General features: G+C 48.2%; 1 protein-coding gene across 4 annotated transcripts in view; it reads right to left on the reverse strand.

Moving 5' to 3' along the window:
• The window catches only part of LOC120905828 (all trans-polyprenyl-diphosphate synthase PDSS1-like), a 52,115-nt gene that overhangs the window by 24,378 nt on the left and 3,428 nt on the right, over positions 1-24,309 (reverse strand). For all 4 annotated transcript variants that reach the window (XM_040317038.1, XM_040317037.1, XM_040317034.1 and 1 more), the window contains exon 2: positions 19,717-21,288. In XM_040317038.1, the coding sequence (XP_040172972.1) occupies positions 19,717-20,088 (372 nt within the window). In that variant the 5' untranslated portion in view covers positions 20,089-21,288. The remainder of the gene's footprint in view (positions 1-19,716; positions 21,289-24,309) is intronic.

The raw sequence follows: 24,309 nt of genomic DNA on the forward strand, positions 1-24,309 counted from the left end.
GAGATACAAGAGAAAAAGAACATCCTCCATTTGCTACGTCAGGTTTGATTCGGAAATACGTGATAGAGGGGAGCGATTGTATTGGGGGAGGTCTGTTGGTGTATGTCAGGTCAGGTGACAGATATTGTAGGTGGTTGCCGAGTGCCCTCCGGCGCACTTTCTGTTTACGTCAATGTCTTGATACACACATACATCAACACTAAAACGAACGAGTGACAGATACATTATTAATTCCAGTCCAGATATCCCAAACTGTTCACGGATCCATCTAAGGGAGACGAAGTTCCCTCTTCCATAGTTCACACTCCAGGAGCTCAGGTTGTTTTTTTTAACCCTTAGATGCTCTTTGTTTTCGGGTCGTCGTACAGATCCGTACAAAGTTCCTATAAAAGCGACGAAAGACAAGCACAAGAGAAACATTTCCGAAACGGTACCACAGCAACGAAAACATCTTCGTGTCGCCGTCAGATGCATATCTCTACTTGTTGTTCACTGTCTGAAGTGAAGTGTTGCACACCCAACGTCTTAAACAACGCATTCTCACAGCTCCATATGGATACACCATTGATTAACCTAGAAGATATCAGTTCTGAGGACGCAGTCAATATGTCATGCAGTCTTAATACTACGAGATTCTTGCTGAGAACCTTGTCCAACTGATTCCAATAGTATGAACGCTGGCCAAACTATGTTAGCCAAACTTAAGTGCCAAACACAAAATTCCAAATGACCTCGAGCACAAAAACGGCACACGGACTTAGTCTGCGCGAACTAGTATTTCCAGTTTGTGCGCGCAATTTGCCGCGTAAAAGCTAGCGCAGGTCGAGAGATCGTTGTGCAGGTTGCAGGCGGTGGAGCGTCAGGTTTGCCGCCCTGTGGAGCAGATTCCACACATAAACACAAACACACACACTGCTCTTGTTCTCAGGGCTGCCCTGGGTCGGGTGGTCTCGTGGTCACCATCCTCCCTCCCCAGCACGATGTTGAAACAAACGGTGGCAAATGCGGCGGCGAACGCATGCCCTACTTGCCTCATTACGTGCGCAGCCACCAGTTTTCGCCTAGCCAGCACCCCACATTCCACGGTATGGAGCTTAGACAGAGAGAGAAAGATAGAAAGAGATAGAGGGAGAGATAGATAGAGAGAGTTTGGTCAGGCAGAGAGACATGCCGCCTAATGCGGCCGCGAAAAGTCCGCTGCGTACACCTGGTAGCAGCAGCGGCAGGACTTACATCCCCGCAAAAAATCGAAGGGTCTTCGGCGCTAAAGATCACATTTTTTACGAGACAACTCGTCCTCTTGGCTCGTGTGGATCGCACGCTTTCTCGCACACTATCATGCCCGAAAATCCCTATTCTGTAGGGGTTACAAACATTGATGAGCACTCTTATTTTACTTATTTATTTAACCGAGGTTGTTAAAATTCTATTGCTCGTGGCAACAGAGGTCTTAAAACTTATCAAAATGTATAAGTGACGCCCAACTACCATCAATTTGGACAACTTGTTTTCGATTCATGAAACAATCAATCCCGAAGCGAAGCGTTTGATTGCATCATCTCTGCATCTCTGGCTTCCCAGGCAAGCGAAAGGATTTAAATCCGGCTTTAGCGCAAAGGTTTGTGTCGAAAGCCCCGCTCGCAGTGCGTGCTTGTGCCTGAGTTTGCGTTTGTCCCCAAATTTAACGCTTTCACTCGACAAACAGGCACCGAGCTTAGTACGAATTGCCATTATTGCGCGCAAGCAGCATTTGCAGACGACACTGAGATAAATAAAATAGACACAATTGACGGATAGTTAGTGCACAACGTTCCCCTTTCAGAACGCAATTTCGTACGCTTATAATCTTGGGACGTTTCACTATGGTTTATCGCCAGACATCTGCAGCTCTTTTTGGGGACGGTGAGTGATTGTGTAGAGGGTCTGGAATATCATCTGATGTGCGTAACAGCTTGGTTATTCCACTGTCATTCACAGTGTAGTGATCCTATGCCAAAGTAATCGAAACCTCGGGCACGTGAAGAAAAGATCAGCTGATCAAGATTAAGCTAATAGTTCGGAGTGAGGTAACAAGCAGAGCATATCAGTTGACAGCTTCGTTTCGTAGGGCGCATATTTACCCAATCCAATGAAAGTCAAACGCCCGATGTATCGATGTTTGTGGTCGTGCGAATTCTTCGAATGATTTGTACCGTTAACACAACACGATAGGAAAGCCCAGTGCAGACCTGAGCCATGTGTCCAGTGATGTCTGTCGGACTTCCAAGATAAGAGAGCAAGAAAGCCAACGGTATTTCTGCTTCCAGTAGCGGGAAAAGGAAAGTCAATCCACCCGAAACCACCCAAACGGTATTGGCCGTTTAAAAGAGAAAGTCCACGGTCCGCCGGACGCAGAAGCGCTGCGATGAAGCAGCGCCTTCAATCGAACATACCCTCTCTCTTACACACACTCACACACAGATATATATTGATGGCGAGTGTATGCGCTAGACGTCAAACAGTGATATGATTTTTCAACAACATCGGCATCGACAGTGAAACGCATAGAAAAGGAAGTGGAAGCTACGATTGGACTGATGCGGTACTACAGTGGCACTGCCGCAACTCGCCAATGCCCATTATGTATGCGCAGCAGATGAGCGAAACCTACCACCGCCAAATTATGCCCAATCAGGAGTTGCGCCGACTGCGCCGTCCAATTATCGGTCAGAGCAGCGGAGCGATCACCTTTCGCTAGAGATTAACAGTCAAATAAATGTATCGGCTAAATGGCAACGGCCGATTTTTGTTTTCGGCGATTTTGGGGCCCCAATTTCAGAAGGTGTTCCGCAAAGGCGCTGGCGGGTCTTAAAAGAGTAAACTAGCATTGGGGGTTTTACGGCACTAGATAGCTTTTTTTATGTATGGAGTTTGACAGTTTGAAGTTATAAATCATATTAACACTCTGAAATCCACTGTTGTTCCACTGGGAAGGTTGAAATATCATATTTTTGGCTTACATCTTAAAAGAAGAGAGAGCGTTAGAGAAGAGTTAGAGCGCAATCGAGGCCTATTTCCTCACTTCATTTCAATAAGGATTCTATTGTGTAAACTAGTTCCTTGTCAGCATCTAATCGTTATTAGCATCAAGTTCCAATGCCTTGCGACTCATCAATCTCATCAATCAGCAGTTTGAGCGGCCCGTTGTGTTCGAATATTCTTCCGATCTTTACAATCAACGCCGACAATAAAAAGCATTCCACATCAGCGCTTAGGAAGAACGAGTTAAGTCAAGGTCCTTAAAATGTGGAGTGCTTTGGCATCTAATTTGATGGCTTGCTATTTTCGTATCAGTTCCAAAAACCGTGTGAAACAGTTTGATGCTCCTACCAGCTCAACAATAATAGGTTGAATATGATTCGTAATTCATAGGAACATCGGTGTAATTCCATTTCCTTGATCTTACACTTCCACCTACAATGCCTTTTGCCGACATGGCAGAGTCACATCTTATTGGATTCACGACGAGTATTCGAAACCTCTTCGATTGTTTGGCTGAAACCACCGGCGGACGGTTGCGTGTAGCGAAGAAATGTAAAAAGCGCAAACGTCCAAACACATACCTGCACATGTACAAACCATGCCCCAAGCTGGAATGCGTAACACAGACGGTTATCGGGGTCCGACGAAAAGGTTGAACACGCCGATCGATACAGCACACTTTTCTCCTTGGTTCAGTTTTGGCTCAACCTATAATGAGCTGCTCTCCCCACCCCCTGTAGCTTTCTAATGGGCGCATAATGATGGACGAATGTGTGGGCCATTTCCTCGAGTAATTAGATCAAAATTTATGTTTGCGTGCGCGGTGATGCCTGTCCGAATTGCGTAAATCCCGTATGCCGTGGTGGGCCACTGTGCGGGCGATTCACCCTGCCGAGGTGATTCAACTGGTAGCTTCTTGCCATTGCACTGAAATGGCAAAGTCTCTCGACACAACTCCACAGAATGACAGTTGATTTCACAGTGATTTCTCGCTTGCCCTTTTATGATTGAATTTCTTCACAAGAGGCCGTTTTGTGTCTAATAGTTTCATCCGTAAGTAGTGTACAGAAAGAGATGCAGAAAATCCATATTCTTCGAATATTTTATACAGTGAAATCTCTCTCTTCAAGATGAAATGATTCTAGTCTTTCTAGTCTCTTCAAGATGAAATGCTTCTTTAATGTCTCCCTAAGGCGAATATCCTTCAAGCTGTATATGCAATTTGGCAGCTGAAATTCTCTAAGATGCATTTTTGGGTGACAATTCACAAAAATATTGGTTTAAGGATGTCATGTTTTTCACATGGTTTCTTAGATACTTCACTGCAACACCTTCATTAGATTTCCTCAACATGAATATCTCTCTAAGCTGACGGTCCCTTGAAGATTCACCTTAGCGAGATTTCACTGTATTCTTGTCCTATGAGGGCCCCTTAAACGACCGACTACAACTCTTAGGACATCCCACCCGGTGTACAGTAGCCCTCACCTCTTATTACCACTTACGGCCGTGATATCCTAAACCCGACACTGCTTTCGATAGGCTGTTTGATGTGTGTTTCACCGCCATCAAACCCCTACAGCGAGTGCAGCGGACAAGGTGCATTCACTCACAACCACCGACAGCTCTTACGGCTCGTGTTTGACCGTATACTTAACATTCACGCGTCACAGATCGTGTGACCTCAAGAACTGCTTCTGAGCGTTTCGGCGTCCCGGGCAATTTTCATCTATCAGACACGACCGATGAGTACAAACAACTTAAACTGCCGTCGTCGAGATGGGGCGCGAGCTTCAAGTGCCTGGTTAAGTGATGATCAACCAGGTTATTACGCTCTCTCTCTCTTCCTCTCTCTTGCGTGCGACTTATGCAATACGGTACATTACCACCGAATTGCCGCATTAAAATCCCGGCCGAGCGAAGCGTGGCAAAGGCCACAGAATATGTCTGTGTTAGCAGGCATCAATGGGGTGCGTCTTTTGCGTTTCAAGGAAGAGTAAAAAAACACCGAGAATCGCCTTCGTTGCACTAAGCAAACATAATAGCTAGGCTCCCTCTAGTCTAGTTTGCCTTACGTTTATCAACCTGGATCATCTGCCAGTGATAGAGAAACTTAACCTTATCCATAATATTGCGAATTTTGAGTACTTCCTGCTTGCTGGGCACGGCAGTAAGGTTGCCAACGGGCGTAAAGGCGTCACACAACACTCTTATATGGCGCTCGTTTTCGCGAGAAGCTGATTACAATATACCGTTACAGTGGGAGCCCTGCTACTTCAAGATTCAAACAAGGTGTCGGATAGCGCCAGTCGCCACACTACCGCCAAGCCCTGCTATCCGCGCACACTTTGGTGGCTTCCGTACGAGTACGATACGCAACCGCCTTCGCCTTCCAGAGGCAGCAACGAAAGTGAAAACGAGTGCAACCTGTTTTATGCAAGCAGCACGTCCCTCCCAAACACCTCGCAGCTGGAGAGTGCTGCCGGAGGGTTCCGTTTAGCAACGAGCCGTTTGCTGATTCGGGCCCGTCCCACTTATTCTGGTTGTCGTCCTGGTCTGTGGTGTGGTTTCTTTGGAGCGCACCCACGACTCCGATACGACTCCGGCTATTGTAAGTCCGATTCTGACTCGCAATCCAAAGTCGAAATCCAAAGTCGGAATCCAAAGTCGGAACCACTAATTTCGCTCGGATTCGGAGTCCTCCGGAGTCGTATGCGCGAATTCTTTTTACACAGGCCTTTCTTTCTCAGAATAGCAGTTTGAGTGGAGTGGAGCCTGCAGGTGTTGGAGTCTGAGATCAAACGCCTAACCACAAAAATATTGCACTGGCTGTCTTCACCCGACTCCGACCTACTCCGGACTACAGCGGCCACTCCAGGTAGCTGACTCGAGTTGGATCCGGCGGACTCCGGACGACTCTTAATGACTCCGGACGACTCAAGCCGATTCCAAACGGTTCCAAAATGTTCCAGAGTCGGTTCTGAAACATTCCAGAGTTGGTTCCGAAATGTTCCTAGTCGGATCTCAGTCGACTCCGAATCGTGGCCATCTTTAGCCATCACTAGTTCTGATGGTCCGGATCTGGTACGACACTTGGTGCTGCATCACTGTTATCAGCTCCGCGGCATCGTTAAGGCTTTCAACCGTTGATCCAGTCCAGTAGTGGTAGCGCCGTGGTGCAAAACGCTTCTTCGCCGCCGAGACCCTGAGAGGTTAAACTCATAATGACCTCCTAGCCGGTAGAGCTCAACGAGTCAAGGTTGGCCGAGTGGAGGGGGAGGGTGCTAGAACGCTCACTCTCGGCATAAACGCATCTCATACAATCGAAATGTGAAGTGCCCCCACTAACTCCCTACCTACCTTGCTTTTTGACAAGTTCATTAATGTTGCTCTTCACTTCGCTTTCATTTATCACAGACACCCAGGAAAGATTTGAAAACAATGCATGACATGATGTGGCTACAGGGCCGGCGGTGGGGAACAACACAAAACAAAAAAAAAAGACGGAAGCTATGTAAAAAAGGCATCCAAGGTTCAAGGGGGACAGGGTACTGGGCACAACAACAGTCAGTGCGGAACATGTTTTTGACTCAAGCAATTCGAGTGTACCTGCGCGTCATATACGCTCCTTCATAATACGTGACCCTGAGTGCATCAGGAGAATGTAAGAGATGCATCGAATGGATGGCCGGTGCTCATCTCCTAAGCTCCGAATCAGCTGGGAGCAAAAATCAAACACCACCAAGTTTGCTTTGTTATATTTTTTTTTTTGTTGGAGTCACCCTGCAGACCCTGGACTTTAGCCAACAACTTCTTCAGAGACTCAATCATCAATGCGACTCACGGGTAGCGACGGCGGCGGCAAGGACAAACCGCCGGCGGTGGTCAATTGGAAGATGTGTTTGCGTCCAAATGAGGAAGTATAGGGCGGAAGTATGTACCGTGTCATAAGGACATTCAACCGTTGCGAGGGCTCTTCGGTGGGGGCTATGGTATCTTCTTGCGTAGAATGCTTATCCATCCGCAATCCATGCACCGAAATATCGCACAAATAAGCGCCCTTGGGCACTAGACATTACGGCTGTGCTTACGTTCATTTTCGTGTGGTGGAATGCAAAGAAAGAGAAAGCCGTAGCCGTCTTACCCGGAGGGAAAAGGTGCCAGAGAAGAATGCGACACACTGAAGCTATGCACATCCGCGTACATGCTATTGTATGTGAGTGGGGTGTGTATGTTTCGCTTGGCGTGTCTTGCGTACGAAATTACCCCATGCACACACACATATACACATACATCCAAACACACAAAGAGCCAACGAAATTGAGTCCCCAGGTGTAACAAAGGAAATATTCCGTAAGCGTACGACACGGGACCGCACCGAAACCGCACGGATGAAGATGGCAGGCAAGATTTCGACTTCACAGGTGTTTGGAGCATTCAGATTCATCCCCATTGGTCCACCGTTCCACACATACGCTGTGTGTATGTGTGTGGGTGAGCAAGATATATGTTTATCTAAAGGAAGAGATCACCTAGCGGCAGGTGAACTTGCCAACGGCGGTGCAAAGGTACACCATCCATCGCGACAGGCTCTAAAACTCATCAATATTAATTCGTCCACCGACGCAATCGGCTTCGGTTTCGCAAGTGTCGGAATTAGCATACAGAGAATGCGCGGCTGTTAACATCTCTGCATGTTGACACCTTTATCGTCAATGGCAACTGAAACTGGTCCTGCTGTCACAGATTGGAAACTCTCCACGAGATGCCAGAAAGAAGTAGCGTAGGAGAGAATGTCTCTTGACGAGTTTTTTCGTCAATCGATAGACATTATTCCAAAATTTAATGGACTACCAATAGGTGCTAACAGCTCACCAGCAGCTGAGCATGGTGGAATATACAACCGGAGGATGGCTCCATAAGGCTTCTCTTCGATGCAGATCTCGTACGGCAAAATAATATATGAATCACAGCATGAAGCTGGTGAAAGGCATACATAATTGACATGTATAAGAAGAATAACGCCCGATACAGACGATCGGTATGTGCTCGTACCGACACTATCCTGGCCAATCTTCAGAAAAAGTACTTGTAGAGTTGTGCGCGGAAAAAGTGCGTTTTGGCCACGTGGCTCCACCGTATGGTTACGATCATGTTACGATCCTCAACCTCATTGCGGAAAGCTTCGGTAGTAACGTCATTAGATTACAACAGTTACCTACGGTAGACCGTATATGTGGCAGTAACCAATTATTATCTACCTAACTTCAATTCAATAATTTTGGAACACAGAGTTTCAGACATTACGTTAAATTTTGTAAACATTGCGAATGACTTACTGTCAAAAATTGATGCCTTAGAGACGATAATAGATGAATTATAGTTAGCTTTTAGCGCTAAAGGACTGTAATAGTCCATTTTCCAGGAACAATAAATCGCAATTAGAAACAAAACATAACTCTGTGTACGCGAACCTTCCCAAGGGGACGGTAGCCAGTTCCGATACCTAGTTCTGGACCCGGATATAGACCATCATCGATGGTGATGGTGACTGGTTTGAATGATTCATGTAGTAAACATGTTGAAATATCATACCAATAACTGTTTTACAACTATTGTACGTAGTTGTATCCATATACATATGGCTTTCGCTGTCAGAGGTACGAGATTGCGATATATCCGTGTTCTTCATGCAATCTCGTAGTGTCGTGACACATGCGCAATGACAGGCGGCTAGCCTTGCATTCCATGGCCGCGTCAGCAGATCAGCATGATCATCATCATCCCTCCAGCGGTTTCGTGTGTTTTTGTGATCATCGATAGCAGCAGCTTTGCCGTCGAAACGCATCATCGCCCGGTTGGTCAACGGCCTTCAGATCCCCACTGTTTCCTAGTAACAACAACGCTAACTCTCACACTCGCTTTCCTGTGCAGCTAACTTTAGCTTCTGTTTCAATTTCTCCTTTGTCCACTCACGGTCAGGAAACGAACGAACGAACCCAATCTGATGGTGCATTCCAGTTCCGATGTGCAGATATGTTTCGTGTGCAGCTCACGTGTGTGTGTGGGGATGGAGAAGCCGTTAGGAGTGGCCCTTTAAATTACACACAGCACACACACACACACAGTACCCCCAAAATAGTAGCGCAACGGGGGGAGTTCGTGCCGCAGTGCTTGTAAACCACCACCACAGTACAGCCACTAACCGAGATACGTGAGCTTCTGCGTTTGACGACCTTCAGGCGCGTTCAGGTTGTTCAAAATCAGTGAAAGTTTTTCAGGCAGATGAGTTGGCGGGTTGGAGGGTGGTCGCTAGCCAGTCGGAACGGAACACCTGTTTTAGACCACCTTTTTTTTTTTTCGAGAGGGAAATGTGCATCACACTGTGAAAAGGTATTGGTGGTGGTAGCGAGAAGTCACGTGGTTGAAAAAGAAAAGAGCTGCATGCTTGAGCGAGCAGTCGAACGGTGGAACGCGGGAAAAGAAAAGGTCGTTGAAACTTTAAACAGATTCTTGTTACCCTCTCACACAACTACTATGCGCCCTAGAGGTATGTGAGTGCAAAGCAGGCATATACAGCAAGAATGTAATCATCAAAATAAAGGAATAAAATTGATCAATGAAAAGGGGAAAATCCACAGGTGTTGTTTGTGTTTGTTTTTTGCAGTTTGATGATCATTCAATCATTTGTTTTGTAAATCGCTTCTTCAATCCGCGAGTCCGTCGTGACACGAACCACGCGCGCTCATCATAAATCCGCTTACGCTTTCGCTTTCGGCCGAGCACTGCAACAAAGTGGCCACAAATGGCGGGTAGGTTCCGTACCGTTTTTTTCCCCGGAGTGTTTGTATGTCGCCCGTTTTTACGAGCCGGTTTTATTCCACCCGCTTCTGCGAGCAATAAAAACAACGACAACAACAAAACCGGCGTGCCAATTGTCACCTGTCCTGGTACCTTCTCAGCGCTGAAGCGCTTCGAGCGGGAGTTTCTCGCCAAATGTGCACACGAAAGGATAAGCTCATTAAAGCACCGCGTGAGACACGCCGTGTGCGCAAAACAAATAGTGTGCAGTCCGGCACAGCAGATGGACATTAGTAGCCGACAGAGTGACGTTTTACGATGACAGTTACGATAACCCTGCCCATCATCAGAAGACAGTGGTGGTTCAGTGTACGGGGTCAGCGGTGGACGTCGGCATCCTCCCATTGAGGCTCGTCAAGTGTTGTTTTATTGCCGTCTGTTAGATTTCATTTTGAAGTAATGGGAAATGAACATGAGTAACGCCCAACACTACTGGGGCCGGTAGTCTTGGGCCCTGCCCGGAAGGTTACTTTGTTGCAGTGACAACGTATCGAAAAAAGACCTAAAGCTCTAGTTCCTATAAGAAGCTAGCGGCGATAAGTTGCATCCTTCAGGAACGATTTAATTACCACGCGACGACAACCTATTCTGCAAATAAAATCTCAAAATTCCTCAAACCATGGTATGACTGCATGAGGTGTGCCGCGCAGGCTGGTATGAACAATAACAAAACAAAACAACGAAAAAAAGTGAAAGGGAGTGCAGGGACGACAAAAAGTAGTCACTCAGGGAGTGTTCCCTGGACATTCCGTTTGTTCGTTCCTTCCACCAAGCCGCGCGCGTAAGATAAGCGAGCGTTCCGAAAGGGCATCAAAGTTCGAATGATTTGATTACGAAATTACCTCTGTCCGGCAGGTGTGTGTGTGTGTCGTAAAACGGGTGGCACACCCCGAAACAAAAAGAATTACAAAAGGAAAGAAAAAGGCTCCCCTTCTTCCCAACCACAGCACAAGCAGCAATTGGGGAGATACAGCCCAACCCAACTAAAACGGTGGGAAATGTTCATCCAAAATTGTTGTCACTCGTACACACAAGACCACCGGGACCAACGAACGGTAATTGGGCAACCTGTTTTTTTTTTTTTTTTTTTTTTTGTTGAACACCGTTCATAGACGGCTGTCGAAAATCTCTGGAGTGGCGATGGCTGCAAATCTTGTTTTAGCTCCTGCCAGGTGCGAACGCCCGCGCGGTTGGTAGATAGCTGCTGGTGAAACACGCTAGTGGTGTGCGCCCTGGAGCACACCCACGACTCCGGTCCGACTCCGGCTATAGTTAGTCCAATTCCAACTTTGGCTAAATCAGATTTACTAGTTCGGCCCGGTGTCAGAATCGTCCAGAGTCGGAGTCATCCTGAGTCGGAGTAGTTTGGAATCGCCCGGAGTCATCTGAAGTCGTTCGGAGTCGCCTGAGGTCACCTGGAGTCATACGAAATCATCCGGAGTCGTCCGAAGTCGTCGGGAGTCCCCCGGAGTTAGTCGGAGTCGGAGACGTCCGGAGTCGTCTGGAATCGCCCGGAGTCATCTGAAGTCGTTCGGAGTCGCCTGTGGTCACCTGGAGTCATCCGAAGTCATCCGAAGTCGTCCGGAGTCGTCTGGAGTTGGCCGGAATTGGAGTCGTCCCGAGTCGCCCGTACATTGCACCTGTCGTCTTTCGTCCCGGACTCTGGACGACTCTGGATGACTCCGGACGACTCCTGACAACTCCAAATGATTCCGAATAATTCTGGATGACTGTGAACGACTCCGGCTGTTTCCAGATGACACCGAAGGACTTCGGATGACTGCAGACGACTCCAGATGACTCCAAATGACAAAGACTTCGGACGACTCCAGACAATTCCAAACCGCTCCGGAAAATTCTGGACGGTTCTACCTTCCTGAGTTAGTTCCGAAATTTTCGGAATCTGATCGGAGTCAAATCCAGATGTTTGCCAACTTGTCCCATCACTAAAGCACGCCCACCCAAGGATCGACCACTTTTTGGAACTAAATTATCACACTTCCCCGAGCACTTCTTGCACGTCTAATCTAGAACCCTTCAACGGCAACGAGCGTCTTGAGCCCGTGGCAGGGTGGCGAATCAGTGTGCTAACCAATTAGACACTCGTCGAGCGGTCTGGGCACTATCGGGTAGGTCTACACGGTGTAGCCGGGGATGTACATTCACTAGCTCCGAAAAAAAACCGGATTCTCGTACCACCTGTGTGTTGTGCCGTCCCCTTCCAAAACCGCGCAGGGGTTCGCCGTTTCCTTCCTTTATACCGCCACGCAATCGCAATCAATGAGCGATGTGACACACGGTGTGTACATTGGGTAGAAAGACTCAAAGAAATAAGAAAAAAATGATGAATGAACGATGTTGCAAACGACCCTCGTGCCATCGTGCCGAGGAATATTTTTTTCAAATATAATCTTTTTTGTAGGCATACGCCTCCTGTTTGCGGTTGGATACGGCCACACATTATGACCAATAAGGCACTGCGCGATGAGCTGACATCTTCCACCGGCCGATGGGAGCGATACACAAAGAGGAAGACACTCTTCTTCTTCACGACAAAAGCACAAGAGCGCGCGCGCGGCCGACAGACTAGCCGATCAGACCCCTATCGACGGCCTAGCCCAAAAACTTGCCATCTTGCTAAAAGCCACTTAACAGATGTACCGGACGACTATTCCAATCCCAAGGTTCGTGCCACTCGCTTTGCTCCCCTAACCTCCCACCCGGGAGTTGCCTTGGGGCCTGGACTTTTCATCAGGTTTCGTTCACATGGCATCGCCAAAATGTGAAGTTTTTTTTTTTTATTCAGATGGCGTGTTTCGCGCCCCTCCTCTACCTCGGTTTGTTAGCTTTACTGAGTAGCGTGGATTGGCTGGACCAGTACTCGGGCGAACTCTTTGGCGGGGGAGGGGAGACTAGATAGCGAGAAGCTCAATCGATACAGGTAATTGTTTCACGGGGTCCGCGCATCCATCCACCTAGCATGCGCTAAAACCAGCATGATCTCAGCGCTAGTGCAAACACACACAAAAAGACTCGGTTGGTTTGGTTTTATTGTCTACTTTGGGGTCTGGTTTCACGGTTCACGCCCGAAAATCCTCGCCACTGCCCAAAAATTTAGCCAAACTGTACACGGCAAGAATGACTTCCCAAAGCCCCAACACCCTGGAACCCATCCTCATTTCACCCGCTCCTCTGCTCCACTGTTTGCCTCTTGTGCGAGGCAAATATTGTGTCACGATCAATATTGACAATTCACATGAAATCCTCAATGAACGCCGTATCCGCAATCGTCTACGACATATATGACAAAAAAAAACCCGGCACACTATCTCTCTCCCATATTGGGGACGCCATATTGGGAGGAGTTCTTCTCGTCACATGACCCACCCAATGGTTACGAAGGTCACGCCGAAAGAACCTTCACACAGGAGAAGCAACGAAACCGCCGAGGTTCACATGAAAAAAATTGAGGAAAAAAACCGGCGGGGAAATCTGAAGACACTTTGATTTCCAGCATTGTAAAAGAAAAGCCCTGAACTCTGGTACACTCACCCGCAGGTCCACCTTTGAAACCCAACCGCCCGCCTCACCGTGAATGACCTGGCAGCTGGTGTTCTTGCCCAAGGAATCTCGGTCGCAAAAAAAAACTCAACCGGGATGGGTCGTGCAGAATTCAAGAGAAAGTAAACCCCTTTTCGAACAGTGACCACCACGCAGGGTAGATGCGTAGAGATAGCCGCCATCGCCTAACCGCCAGAGGAGCGATTTCGTCGCTGCTGGCGCGCTCGGGCTCAAGCGAAGCAGCGCTACAGACAATTGAAATTAGGCTCTCGGCTAACACGGATGCTGCCCGGGAAGGAAAAGATTGCACATCCATAAAGACGCGTGTCGTGTCGGGCACGCAAACGAACGAGCAATAACAAACAAAACGCTTGTTTGGTGGGGCGGCGAACCGCCGACCCCAATCTGGGTCGCGCCACAAGCCGTAGCACAGTTTCCGAAATTTCTCTCAGCCGAACTCGAAAAAAAAAAACTACAAAAACTTGATTGCTCCACAGCACGGCTCTCCCGCTTTCCGCGTTGGAAAGTTGGGCACGAGCGAGCGCGGACTGGCTGTGAAACCGTAAACCCCCGTACCACCGCAGCGGACTCTCACCGCACTCGGTGCGCGCGCACATACATCAATGAACGCGCGGTACACCTTCGTGCGGAAGACCTTGGTCGAGAAAGCGCGGCTAGTCTGTGCGATGAGAGCAGGTTGCATTCCAGACGAGGACGTCACCGTTTGCTGGAACCTGCACCGGGAGCAGTTCGATCAACTCGGTCGGCCGGTGCAAGATTCGTCATCTTCACGCGCAACGCGGACGATGAAGACGACGGCAAAGACGACACAACACGGGTCGTGCAGTATATATAGGTCGCGTTCCGGTTTTTGGTATTTTGCCCCTTCCCTCTCTATCTCTCTCTCTCTCTCTCTTTCTCTCTCTATCTCTCTCTCTCTCTCTCTTTCTCTCTCTCTCTCTCTCTCTGTCTCTCTCTCTCTTTTAATATAACCGGAGTAAACCATGGATCCTATATCCTCACTGATATCTCTTTCCCCTAACTTCCCAAAAACTGTAAGTCTCCTGGAAATACACCCCCAGGGCACCAGTTTGCGTCCCACTTGCGGACTTCAGAATGTTGTTGTCTATTTATTTTGCTGTTGGTTCATTTGTTTCGTTTCGGCCGACACCGGTTCACCGGGACAAGAACCCCAAAATGACTCCAACTCCGAGAGCGCAGCTTCATTCAGCAGATGAAGCCGATAGCGATTGGAAGCAGCAGCAGTGCCACTACCTCCGCACGGGCGGCACAAAATGAGGCCAAACATTGAGGCCAACTGAAAAGGTAGGAACGAATGCACGCACACACACACCAAAACCAGCAACAACAACAAAAAAAGCAAAAGGAATGGAGGAACAAAAAATTTTGGAACCTGTTTCCCCCGTGATAGCCACTGCTCCACTGCCACCGGCACCACCAACCATAGCAGTGGTTTGATACGTTTGATATAAGACGATTTCGTGTTATTACGCTGGCAGTTATCGGGTTCACAGGTATTGCTGAAGGTATTGCTATACCACGCACTAGGTCGCAAATCGCATGTAGAGTAGTACCCCGTACGCAACCAGCTACAGACGGTGGTGATGGTACACCCATGCGAGGAGGAGAAGCAGAAGGCGAGACGACTTCAGTTTTCTCTCCAAGTGATTGCCATATTTCCTTTTTTGAGGACACGAGCGCGTATAATGCGCAAACCAATAATGGGCGCTACGTATCTACGCAGCTGTCTCTAGTGGTGGTGGTAGTAGTAGTGCCGGCAAAATAGTACTAATCATATTAAAATGTTACTCGCTCGTATTGTCGGCTGTACTGGTATTGGTGTCAGCCCACGTGCCAAATGGGGACAACGTACCATCATATCACGCTTTCAAACGGGGTAACAAAAAAGCAAGACGTCAAACAGGTAGTAATAGTGCACCGTTCACTTGAATACTACAGCGGTTCTTGGAGACATTCAACGTTGGGAAGGTCCACCGCGAGCAAAACCCGTAGGGAACAGTTTCTTGAAAGGGATGGTAAAACGGACCATCGCTGCAACGTATGTATGCATGTCCTACTCGCAAGTCTCATCCATCTCCAATGCTCTCCAATGCCAATCGTGCAAGAATGCAACCGTGCCGCTTGGAATTAGTTGAAATCGATGTTTTATTGTATGCGCCCGGGGCTGCCACTTGCTTCGGGTATTGCTTTGCCTCGGATTGACCCACGTAAAGAAGAAGAAAAACACAAACCGATTAATCTAACTCCCACCCCATCGCGCAGTTTTGTGTGCTGAGGATTTGGTTCGATTTCAAATGTCGTTTTTAACTTCCTTTTCCAAGGCAATCCATATAACCTAATGTTAGTAGTTGCTGCTGCTGCAGCTGCTACTGGTCCTATGTCGACATTGATTTTCGATAATGATGGGGCGATCTAGCCCACCGCGGCGATGACTTGACCTCTGACTAACGAAAACCTGTCAAAGACGTGTGTGTGTATGTGGTACAACGAGAAAACCCGCTCTCTGGCGCAAACACACACACACACACACATGGGTATTCTTTATGATAGTGGACCATCAAAGCATTGGCGGTCGCTGAGCGCATATGCTCACCGTGCCAAACGGACTCACACCGTGGTTGATCTGTGCCTTGGTATTCCTATCTCCCACCTTTCCATTTGCATTCACTGTGCCTGCTATGTGCCAAACAGTCACACGCACACACATACACACTTTGAAACGGATATATTCGGTGGTGATGGGTAGTCCGGAGTGGAGTCGAACATCTACTCCAACTCAGACTTTGAAAAACTAAATCCGAGCTCGAATCAAAAGACTTGAAAACTTGACACCTCAATTCCGGTCCAGAGTGCGGCGTGCCCAGTGAGCGAAAAGAGAATTCGGTTATGAAATGGTCGGTGACCTCGCATCAAGACCGTTAACCAGTTTGCTAAGAGTAGGGCAATGTGCGAATGAAAAGCAACAGGGCAGCGCAGGGTAATCCGTCGACTAGATGGAATAGGTTTACTGCGGCACGTCCGGCACTGGAAGTTCCGACCAGGCTAGATGACTCTAACCACTAACTGGAGTAGAGCACACTGAGCCATTCTGATGAATCCTCGTGAGGGTACGCGGAGTTCCAATTAGCAGCAGCATGAGCTACCAATGGTTTCTTTGGGGTTTTTTTTAAACATCCACTATCGATTGCACCACACATGGTTGAATTCTTGAGAGTTGTTCAATAAGGTACAGCTGCAGTGGCACTCATCACAATCACTATCCACACTTTCGTGAGAAAACAAAAATTCCAGCGACGTTCAGGACGCTAGGTTCTCACCCTAGAACTCAATCGGAACATCTAATCTCACTTCAGGTGCTTATGTCTTGAAAATCCTCACAGTTATACACATACGGTAGTCCACATCTGGAACACATCTTCAACTTCCATCACCATTCATCACTGTGAGAGTGTGCAGAACTGACTTCCTCAAGATAATGCCTCACTGGCCACATACTCAGAACACAAGATCGTACTATCGGAGAACTTGATGCCTCACCGGCTATCACACTGCTATCACATCACGACTGCTCGAGGGACGGTCTCCTCCCATGCATTTTTTTGGTGGTTGATTGATGATTGATGAAGTTTGCATGAAGTTCAAGAGCGTCCTGGGAGTTCCGTTTACTATAAACACATCCCTCAACCCCCTTCTAAAATGATATCCTGCGAGACTGGGCTCTGTCACTAGAGAGTCGAAGCAAATCGGTAGTACAACACTGTCTAGTGGCTGTCACTGGTGAGATTGCATTTCAGCATCAGTTCCTACTTGCACATGTCGTGCCACTCCTATTTCAGGATTGTTTGATAGTAGATAGCCACAGCTGATCATGCCGCCATGTTTTGGGGTCAGGAATCACACACACACAAACGCGCGCGCGCGTAACAACACACAAACAAGGAGTTGTTTTTTGGAGGAGAAAGGTAGAAAGAAGGGCGTCCACGAAGAGTTCGTCATGATCCTTCCAATGCATTGTTGCGCGCAAAAATCCATCTTTTCGCCGCACGCTCGAGACATTTTGTTTAGCCACTCTCCCAGCAAAACATAGGGGACAACCGTGGCGCTTTTCCACAACCTGCCTCCCCTCCTTCCCCCTCCCTACCATGAATTATGGGGTATGCTACATTTTGGGTGGCCCACTGCTGGGAATCCACTCGCACACGAGAGTGGGACTGTGCGTGTGTGTGTTGTACGAATGTGGCCTCAAGATTGCTTTCTCCCAAAGAAAGGGGGGAGGGGGGGAGGGAGGGACGATTCATGTTTCTCTTTTGGGAGGCGCTCGATACTTTCCACCCCGTTTTTGCTATGCACCCCCCCCCCCCCCCCCCCCCGGTGTATCCCAATTTTTGCACTCGCTCACACTTGTTCTCTCTCTTTCTCTATCTCTCACCGGTACGGCATGTTTCCGCTTTCCATTCCGGAACCCCCCCGAACAGCCAGGACACGCTGAAAAACGGCAGGGTGGAAATGCGAGGGAGGGCTTTCGGAATTCCAAAACACCATTTCTTATCCACCGAAAACGGCCGCCACAGCGTGGTGTGTGTGTGTGTGTGTTCTTTTGATGTTTTTCTCTCTCTCTCTCTCTCTCTCTCTCTCTCTCTTCTTTTGCTCCGTATGTTTATCGTCATTTCTCTCATACTGAGCGGGCTGCTTTCCTTCCAGCGCTTCGGAGTGGTGATGTTGGTGCCTTTTCCTTTGTTGCTGTGGTTGATTTGTGCTCCGCTGTTGTTGTCCATAATCCGCCGCCGCTACTTTCTCTCTTTACGCTAGCCCCCCCCCCCCCACCATTGCCTCTCCCACTTACGCCCGCTTATCACAGCCGTTATCCAGCCGTTGTTGCGCATTCGGCGGCTCTCCGCGGGTAAATGAAAGTTGATAGAGCGGTTGAAACCACCACCTTACCTTACAAAAAAAAAAACAGCAATGTTTGGCCCGGAGCGGTCAGGTTCGGCGGCACTCGGCACACTGAAAAGCGTCGCTCGGTACGTACACACACACACACAGAGCCGCTAATGGCAATAAACATATGGTACAACGGACAGAGCTGATTTTGGTGCGGAGATGAAGGTAGGTCGCAGGCAAGCCTGACCTCGAATATGCGATGGAATACGGTGGCGAGGTGCTACGATACCCACCCACGAGCTCCTTCCCAAGCCGGCCCTACGCGTGCGATCAAGAGATGTCGGTATCAATTCATTCACAGGTGTCATTATCACCTTCGGTCTCCTAACAGGATTAAAGGGGGACATGGTAGTAAGCAGACAGAATAAAGATACATCTAAAAAGCCCGCTAGCCAACAGGATCTTTCATGTTCAATATAATTGAAGGAAGGAAAAAAGCGATCATCAAAAAAATAAAAAAAATCAAAGGGGTTCGTCGTCTGCGGCAAAGTCCTTCCCCCATCTTCAGTCGCTTCAAACCTCAGCAAACCGTTCACCGTGCAGGTGATAGATGGAAACGAAAAATTAGGCAGTTTGGGTGTTGTGCAATGGTCCTTGCGCCGATCGCCATCACCACTCCGATTATTTGCCGTAATCGGCACCGTTGCGTAACGGCCAGAAACGTGTCTCTCCCCCTCAACAACAACAACAACAACAAAACACAATAAAAAAAAACAAAAAGGACGGCCGAAAAAAGGTCCCAAACGAAGCCGCGATCTTCGTACGCTAGTAGCTTCGTCCACACGGCGCGGTTTGTTATTGCTGCTGCCACGTAGCCTGCACGTCATCAGCGCGTCTGCAGCTTCACCGCATAAACGTGCGCGCGGTGCGTCCCCCCCTCTCTCTCTCTCTCTCTCTCTCTCTCTCTCTCTCTCTTTCTTTCTCTGTCTGTGTGTGTGTGTGTCAGCGGACCACCTCAAGGATGAAAACTTTCACACTTTCGTCAGCCACACGGAGTTATCGGTAGGCCCCGACCGCCGGGTCGTGGAACCCCGCATTCCGGGGCGGGAGGCCACCAGAGAGTCCAACTTTTTCGGCCACGATTGCTACTGCTGCAATGTGGCCCCTGTTGTGGTGCGTTGATCGTTGCGAACCACACACACACACGACACACACACACACACACACACACACACGATATCCTGTTCCACATTTTTTTTTGTATTCCACTTGCTCGAATTCTGCACCAACTTGCACAAAATGTTGCCCGAACAGTTTCATTTCCCTACGAACGGAAATATTCGCACTCACCTGGTTCAGCTCGAACAGGGCGCCCGTACCGACTGGCACGCGGACACCAGCCCTGGCCGGGGCGAGTGCAGCTGCAGGTTGAATGAAGTTGCCGCGGCCAGTGTAAAAGCTGCGCTTGATCGGGCCGCTGACGCTGTGCGCGACCAGGGGCGGCCCGCCGGATCCGGCCGAGAGCAGCGCGGCCCGATGGCCGCCTCCGCCGCCTCCACCGTCGCCACCAACATTCACTACCGGACCGGACGCGGGCAGCGACAGGTCCCGCTGCTGCTGCTGCTGCTGACCGAGCGGACCCTTCGAGACCGCCAATAGCTGACACAGTTTCTCCTGCACTACGCGGACGCAGGCCCGGTTGGACGAACTTAAACACGCCATAGTCAAAACAATTGTGAGCCGTTCGATGGACCGCTCGAGCACTCGAAGCCCCCGAAATGCCGTTGCCTGTTGCCTGCTGCTGCTGTCTGCCTGCTGCTGCTGCTGCCAACTGCTGCTGATGATGCTGCCGTCGCTTCTGCTACTACTATACTATGCTCGCTCGCGGTGCGAGTGGTGTTTCGCTGCGTGTGTGTGCCCCACCAAAAACGGGTGCCGTTCCCTTTACCGCCCCACCTCCAACCCCGAAACCAAACCCGACCTAAGCGAGGGCGCGCGCGCGCGCGCACACACACCGCCGATCAGGCCCCGATCGGCGGCCCGATACCGCCCGTTCCGACTCCACCGGCGCAGCGTGACTTTTCCAGCCACGATATCACACGATCGGGGCCCGGGGATCGTGTACCGCGCTTCGGGCTTCCCGCTCTCTCTCTCTCTCTCTTGCGACTGCGACCCACTTATCCGGGGCTGCGCAATCGGGCTCCCACTCTAGGCGGAGCGCGCTCTCTCTCTTTCTCAAGCCCTCTTTCGGTGGCTGAGTGGAGGCCGCTGAGGAGCGAGATGTGGTTGGTAAAAGAGTGCGGGACGGTGTGCGCTCTGAATCGGTGGTACCGGTTTGCCGAGAGCGTAAAATGCGCCTCCGAGCTCCGAGCGCGGAGAGCAGCTACTAGGCGCGGGCCACAGCCTCTCTGCTCTTGCTGCTGCGGGGCCGTTCCCAAGACGTCTGGTAGGGGCCGTCGTCGTCGTCGTCGACTTCGGAAAGTTTTCGGCGTTCGGGATGCCCGTGGTTGCGCCTTGCTGTTTGCGAAGATTGAAATGTCGTCTTGTCTATCGCTTTCACTCCGAGGCAGCACCTGGTTCATTCGGTTCCACCACACGACGGCATTACAAAAAATTTCCCGACTTGCCTTCCTTGTCGCTCGATTTCTCTCTCTCTCTCTCTTTCTCTTTCTGTTCTTCTCTGTTTCTTTTTCTGTTTTCCTTTTTTTCCTTTCTTTCTCTCTGTCTCTCTTTCTCTGTCTATGTTCCTCTCCAAACAAGCGACCGGATATAGTGGGAGTAAGAGGAGGATTTCCACACAAACACACTGCAACAGGTGACGAAGGCACCGGTGATGGTGATAATTGATGCCGATGATGACCAGGAGATCAATAGGAGGGTAGGGGGCCGTGTGGTAGCCCAGGCGCAGCAAAAGGAAGATCACTGAAACAAAGAAAATGTGAAGGAAACGCATGAAATACACAATGACTTCGGATCGCAAAACAGAACGTGTAGCCTTAAATCACTATCACCTAATGTTTCGGTGCCGTGGTACGGTCAGCAAACGCACGACCAAACAAACAACACAGCACGCCCGTTCCAAGTTCAAATCCCGAATGGAAGAAACTATTTTAATGATGCGCTCGTCCTCCTAACCATAATTCCTCCTCTCTTGTTGTAAAACTACCCTATCCGATTGACACATTCCATTTTATCAGCGGTCCGCAAACTATTCAGTTAAATTTTATTGCAAATTTTGTACATAAATTATTGAATTATAGAAAATTTAACAACAAATCAATTGATTAACGATTTCAAGCAATTCAATTGGTGATATTGTTGGATTGCTGTCATACCTTCATTTAAGCAAGGTAAAAGATTGGTAGTTCCTATTAATAAAATTAATTGTAATAGTAGTAGGGTGGTCGTTAGATCCCGGGATCTTGCATTGATTTCTCTAGTGGTAACTTTGAACAAGCAAAACGATAGTATTAAAGGAGTATGTTTTGATATATCGGTATTAAACTGCTTCATTGTATACACGCCGTAGAACGAGATATAATTAAACATCTGAGTTAGTTTGAGAAGCGAAGATATTGACGAGAGGGCCAAATTGCCAATGTTTGGCATAATCAAAAGCCATTTGAAGCCTAAAATACAGTTTTTGCTTTCAACTGGATTCTGCTCCAGTCCATAAGGCTTCAATCATAACGACATAAAGTTAGTTAATAAAAGTTGAAAGAGTTCGACGGTATGTAGTAAATGTCATGCTACAAGGTGTTTAGAACGTACTTTTACACGAATAGTTGCCTTCCGTCTTTCAAAATCAATGTCAAATCCATTCGCGAGTCAGATTTAGTGTTGCAGCGGGCCGGACTTTGCCGAACACTGCCCTAACCGATTCAACTTTTCCAGGGGTCTCCAAACTACAACCAGCCTGTAATGCCTGTAATCAAAAGCCTGCAATGCGGCCCGCGATGACTTTGTAAAGCTTATTTTTTCACTAATTAATCAAAAATTTAATTTTTATTTTTGAACGAAAATTAAACGTTCACTAATTCTAAAGATAGCGTCAAAATGGCCCGCAACAAAAAAGTTTGAAGATCCCTGAACTATTCCATTGTATGATTCGAAATAGTTGATGGCAAAAATGAAGTTTTGTTTGGAATGAATTTCGGCTAGCTCCAAAATTTTCTGGAATCGATTCCGGATAGTAGGTCCGGAATCAGTTTCTGGAATCGTTTCAGGATTCAGCTCCGGAATCGGAATCGGCTCCGAAAATGGTTCCGGAATCAGCACCGAAACAGGAAACTTCTGATTCCATAACAGATTCTGATTCCGGAGCTAATTCCAATTCCGGAACCAATTCTGATTCTGGTCGGCAATTCTGCATTGAGATGACAAAACCGATTTCGAATCCGGAGCGAATTCCGATTCTGGTATCAGAATTGGCTCCGGAATCAACTCTAGAATCAGAATCGTTTCCGGAATTGAAATCGGCTCTGAAATCTACTCCGAAATCAGAATCGGCTACGGAATCGGAATCGGTTTTGTCATCTCCTTAGGACGTTTGGGCCCTATGCAGCTAAGATTGTATCGATAACTTCAACGTATCCAAACAATTCATCATTCTCATGAAGACTTCGGAACTGGTTCCACTTCTGGATCCTTTGTGTTATTACGGATTACTAAACTCCAACTCAACCCTGAACAAGACGTTACTGCGATTTGCGTAACCTAACGAAAGTGAAATGACGTCTGAAACATTCTGAAACCCTGAATCTTCCAAAGAACCGCAATCTAACACCGCCAAAAAAAAAGAAAAGTTTCACCCGTCGATATCATGCAAATCGTTCGATTCAATTAGAACGTTGTTAATTAGTTGTTAATCAATTCGTCTACTCTGGGATTAGTCGTATTTTTCGGCTGCTATCGCATTTTACCTTCTGCTTAGTTGCCGGATGCGCGCATTCTCCAACACACAATTTCCAACACACTTCAATCCGAAACTCCAACACCGCCTGCTGCTTGCCACATTCTGCTCGACGCGCACACGCCTTAATGCAGCATCGTTAGAACACTGACAACGGTTGCGCGAAAGCAAAAGGAAATAAGCTGAAACTCCTCGCCAGTACAGCCACTGGGCAAGAATCTCAAGCTCCAATGCACGACGATGCCAAGAAGTTCGTCCTGCCAATGACGCAAACAGGCAAAGGACAGCAACCCCAATCCGGTTTCCAAGACAAATGACGCAAATTTGCAGAAAGTCCCTTGCGCGCGCGAATAAAAAGATCCCAAAAAATGCGCAAATTTTCAAACATCGTAAAACGCTCCGATTCGCTATCATAATCCCGGCAGATCGGTGCTCGGCAGCAATTCAATACGGCATTGAATCGCGGTCGGTTTGGAACCCCTCGTGGTACAGATATTCCCACCTTCCCTGCGCAACGAATGTCTTTGGAGATCAATTAACATAAATCAGACGAACTAAAGTTCTCGTTGGCGTTGGCAAGTCTCACGCACCGGAGCTGACGTCAATTCGGATCGTTCGGTTTTCGATCGTTATTAATCTATTGCGTGTTAAGAACACTTTGGGAATTGTGGGTTAAAATTAGTTTTAAAAACACACACAAGCAAACTTGTGAATAGTACTTGGATCTCAACAGAGGTTTCGCAACCTAAACAGAGGCGCAGGAAAATCAGCCTCATTGCCAGCAATAAGACCTAAACCGGATCGCATGGCGCATAATGCTAAGGCATCTCCTAAACCCCAGAACAACGTAGAATTAATTAGTCTGCAATTAACGGCGCAAAACATTAGCAAGTGATTAAGCAGGGCATTCCCCTCAACTCTTGCTTGATAACGCTTGTTTTTTGCTACTCAAGAACTTTAAGAAGTCGTCTTAAAATTCTATCGACCTTCTCCCCTCCTTATCAGCTTACTCTCCTTGATTGCAACCGAAT

This window comes from Anopheles arabiensis, chromosome X, assembly GCF_016920715.1.
Source record: "Anopheles arabiensis isolate DONGOLA chromosome X, AaraD3, whole genome shotgun sequence".
NCBI lineage: Eukaryota > Metazoa > Arthropoda > Insecta > Diptera > Culicidae > Anopheles > Anopheles arabiensis.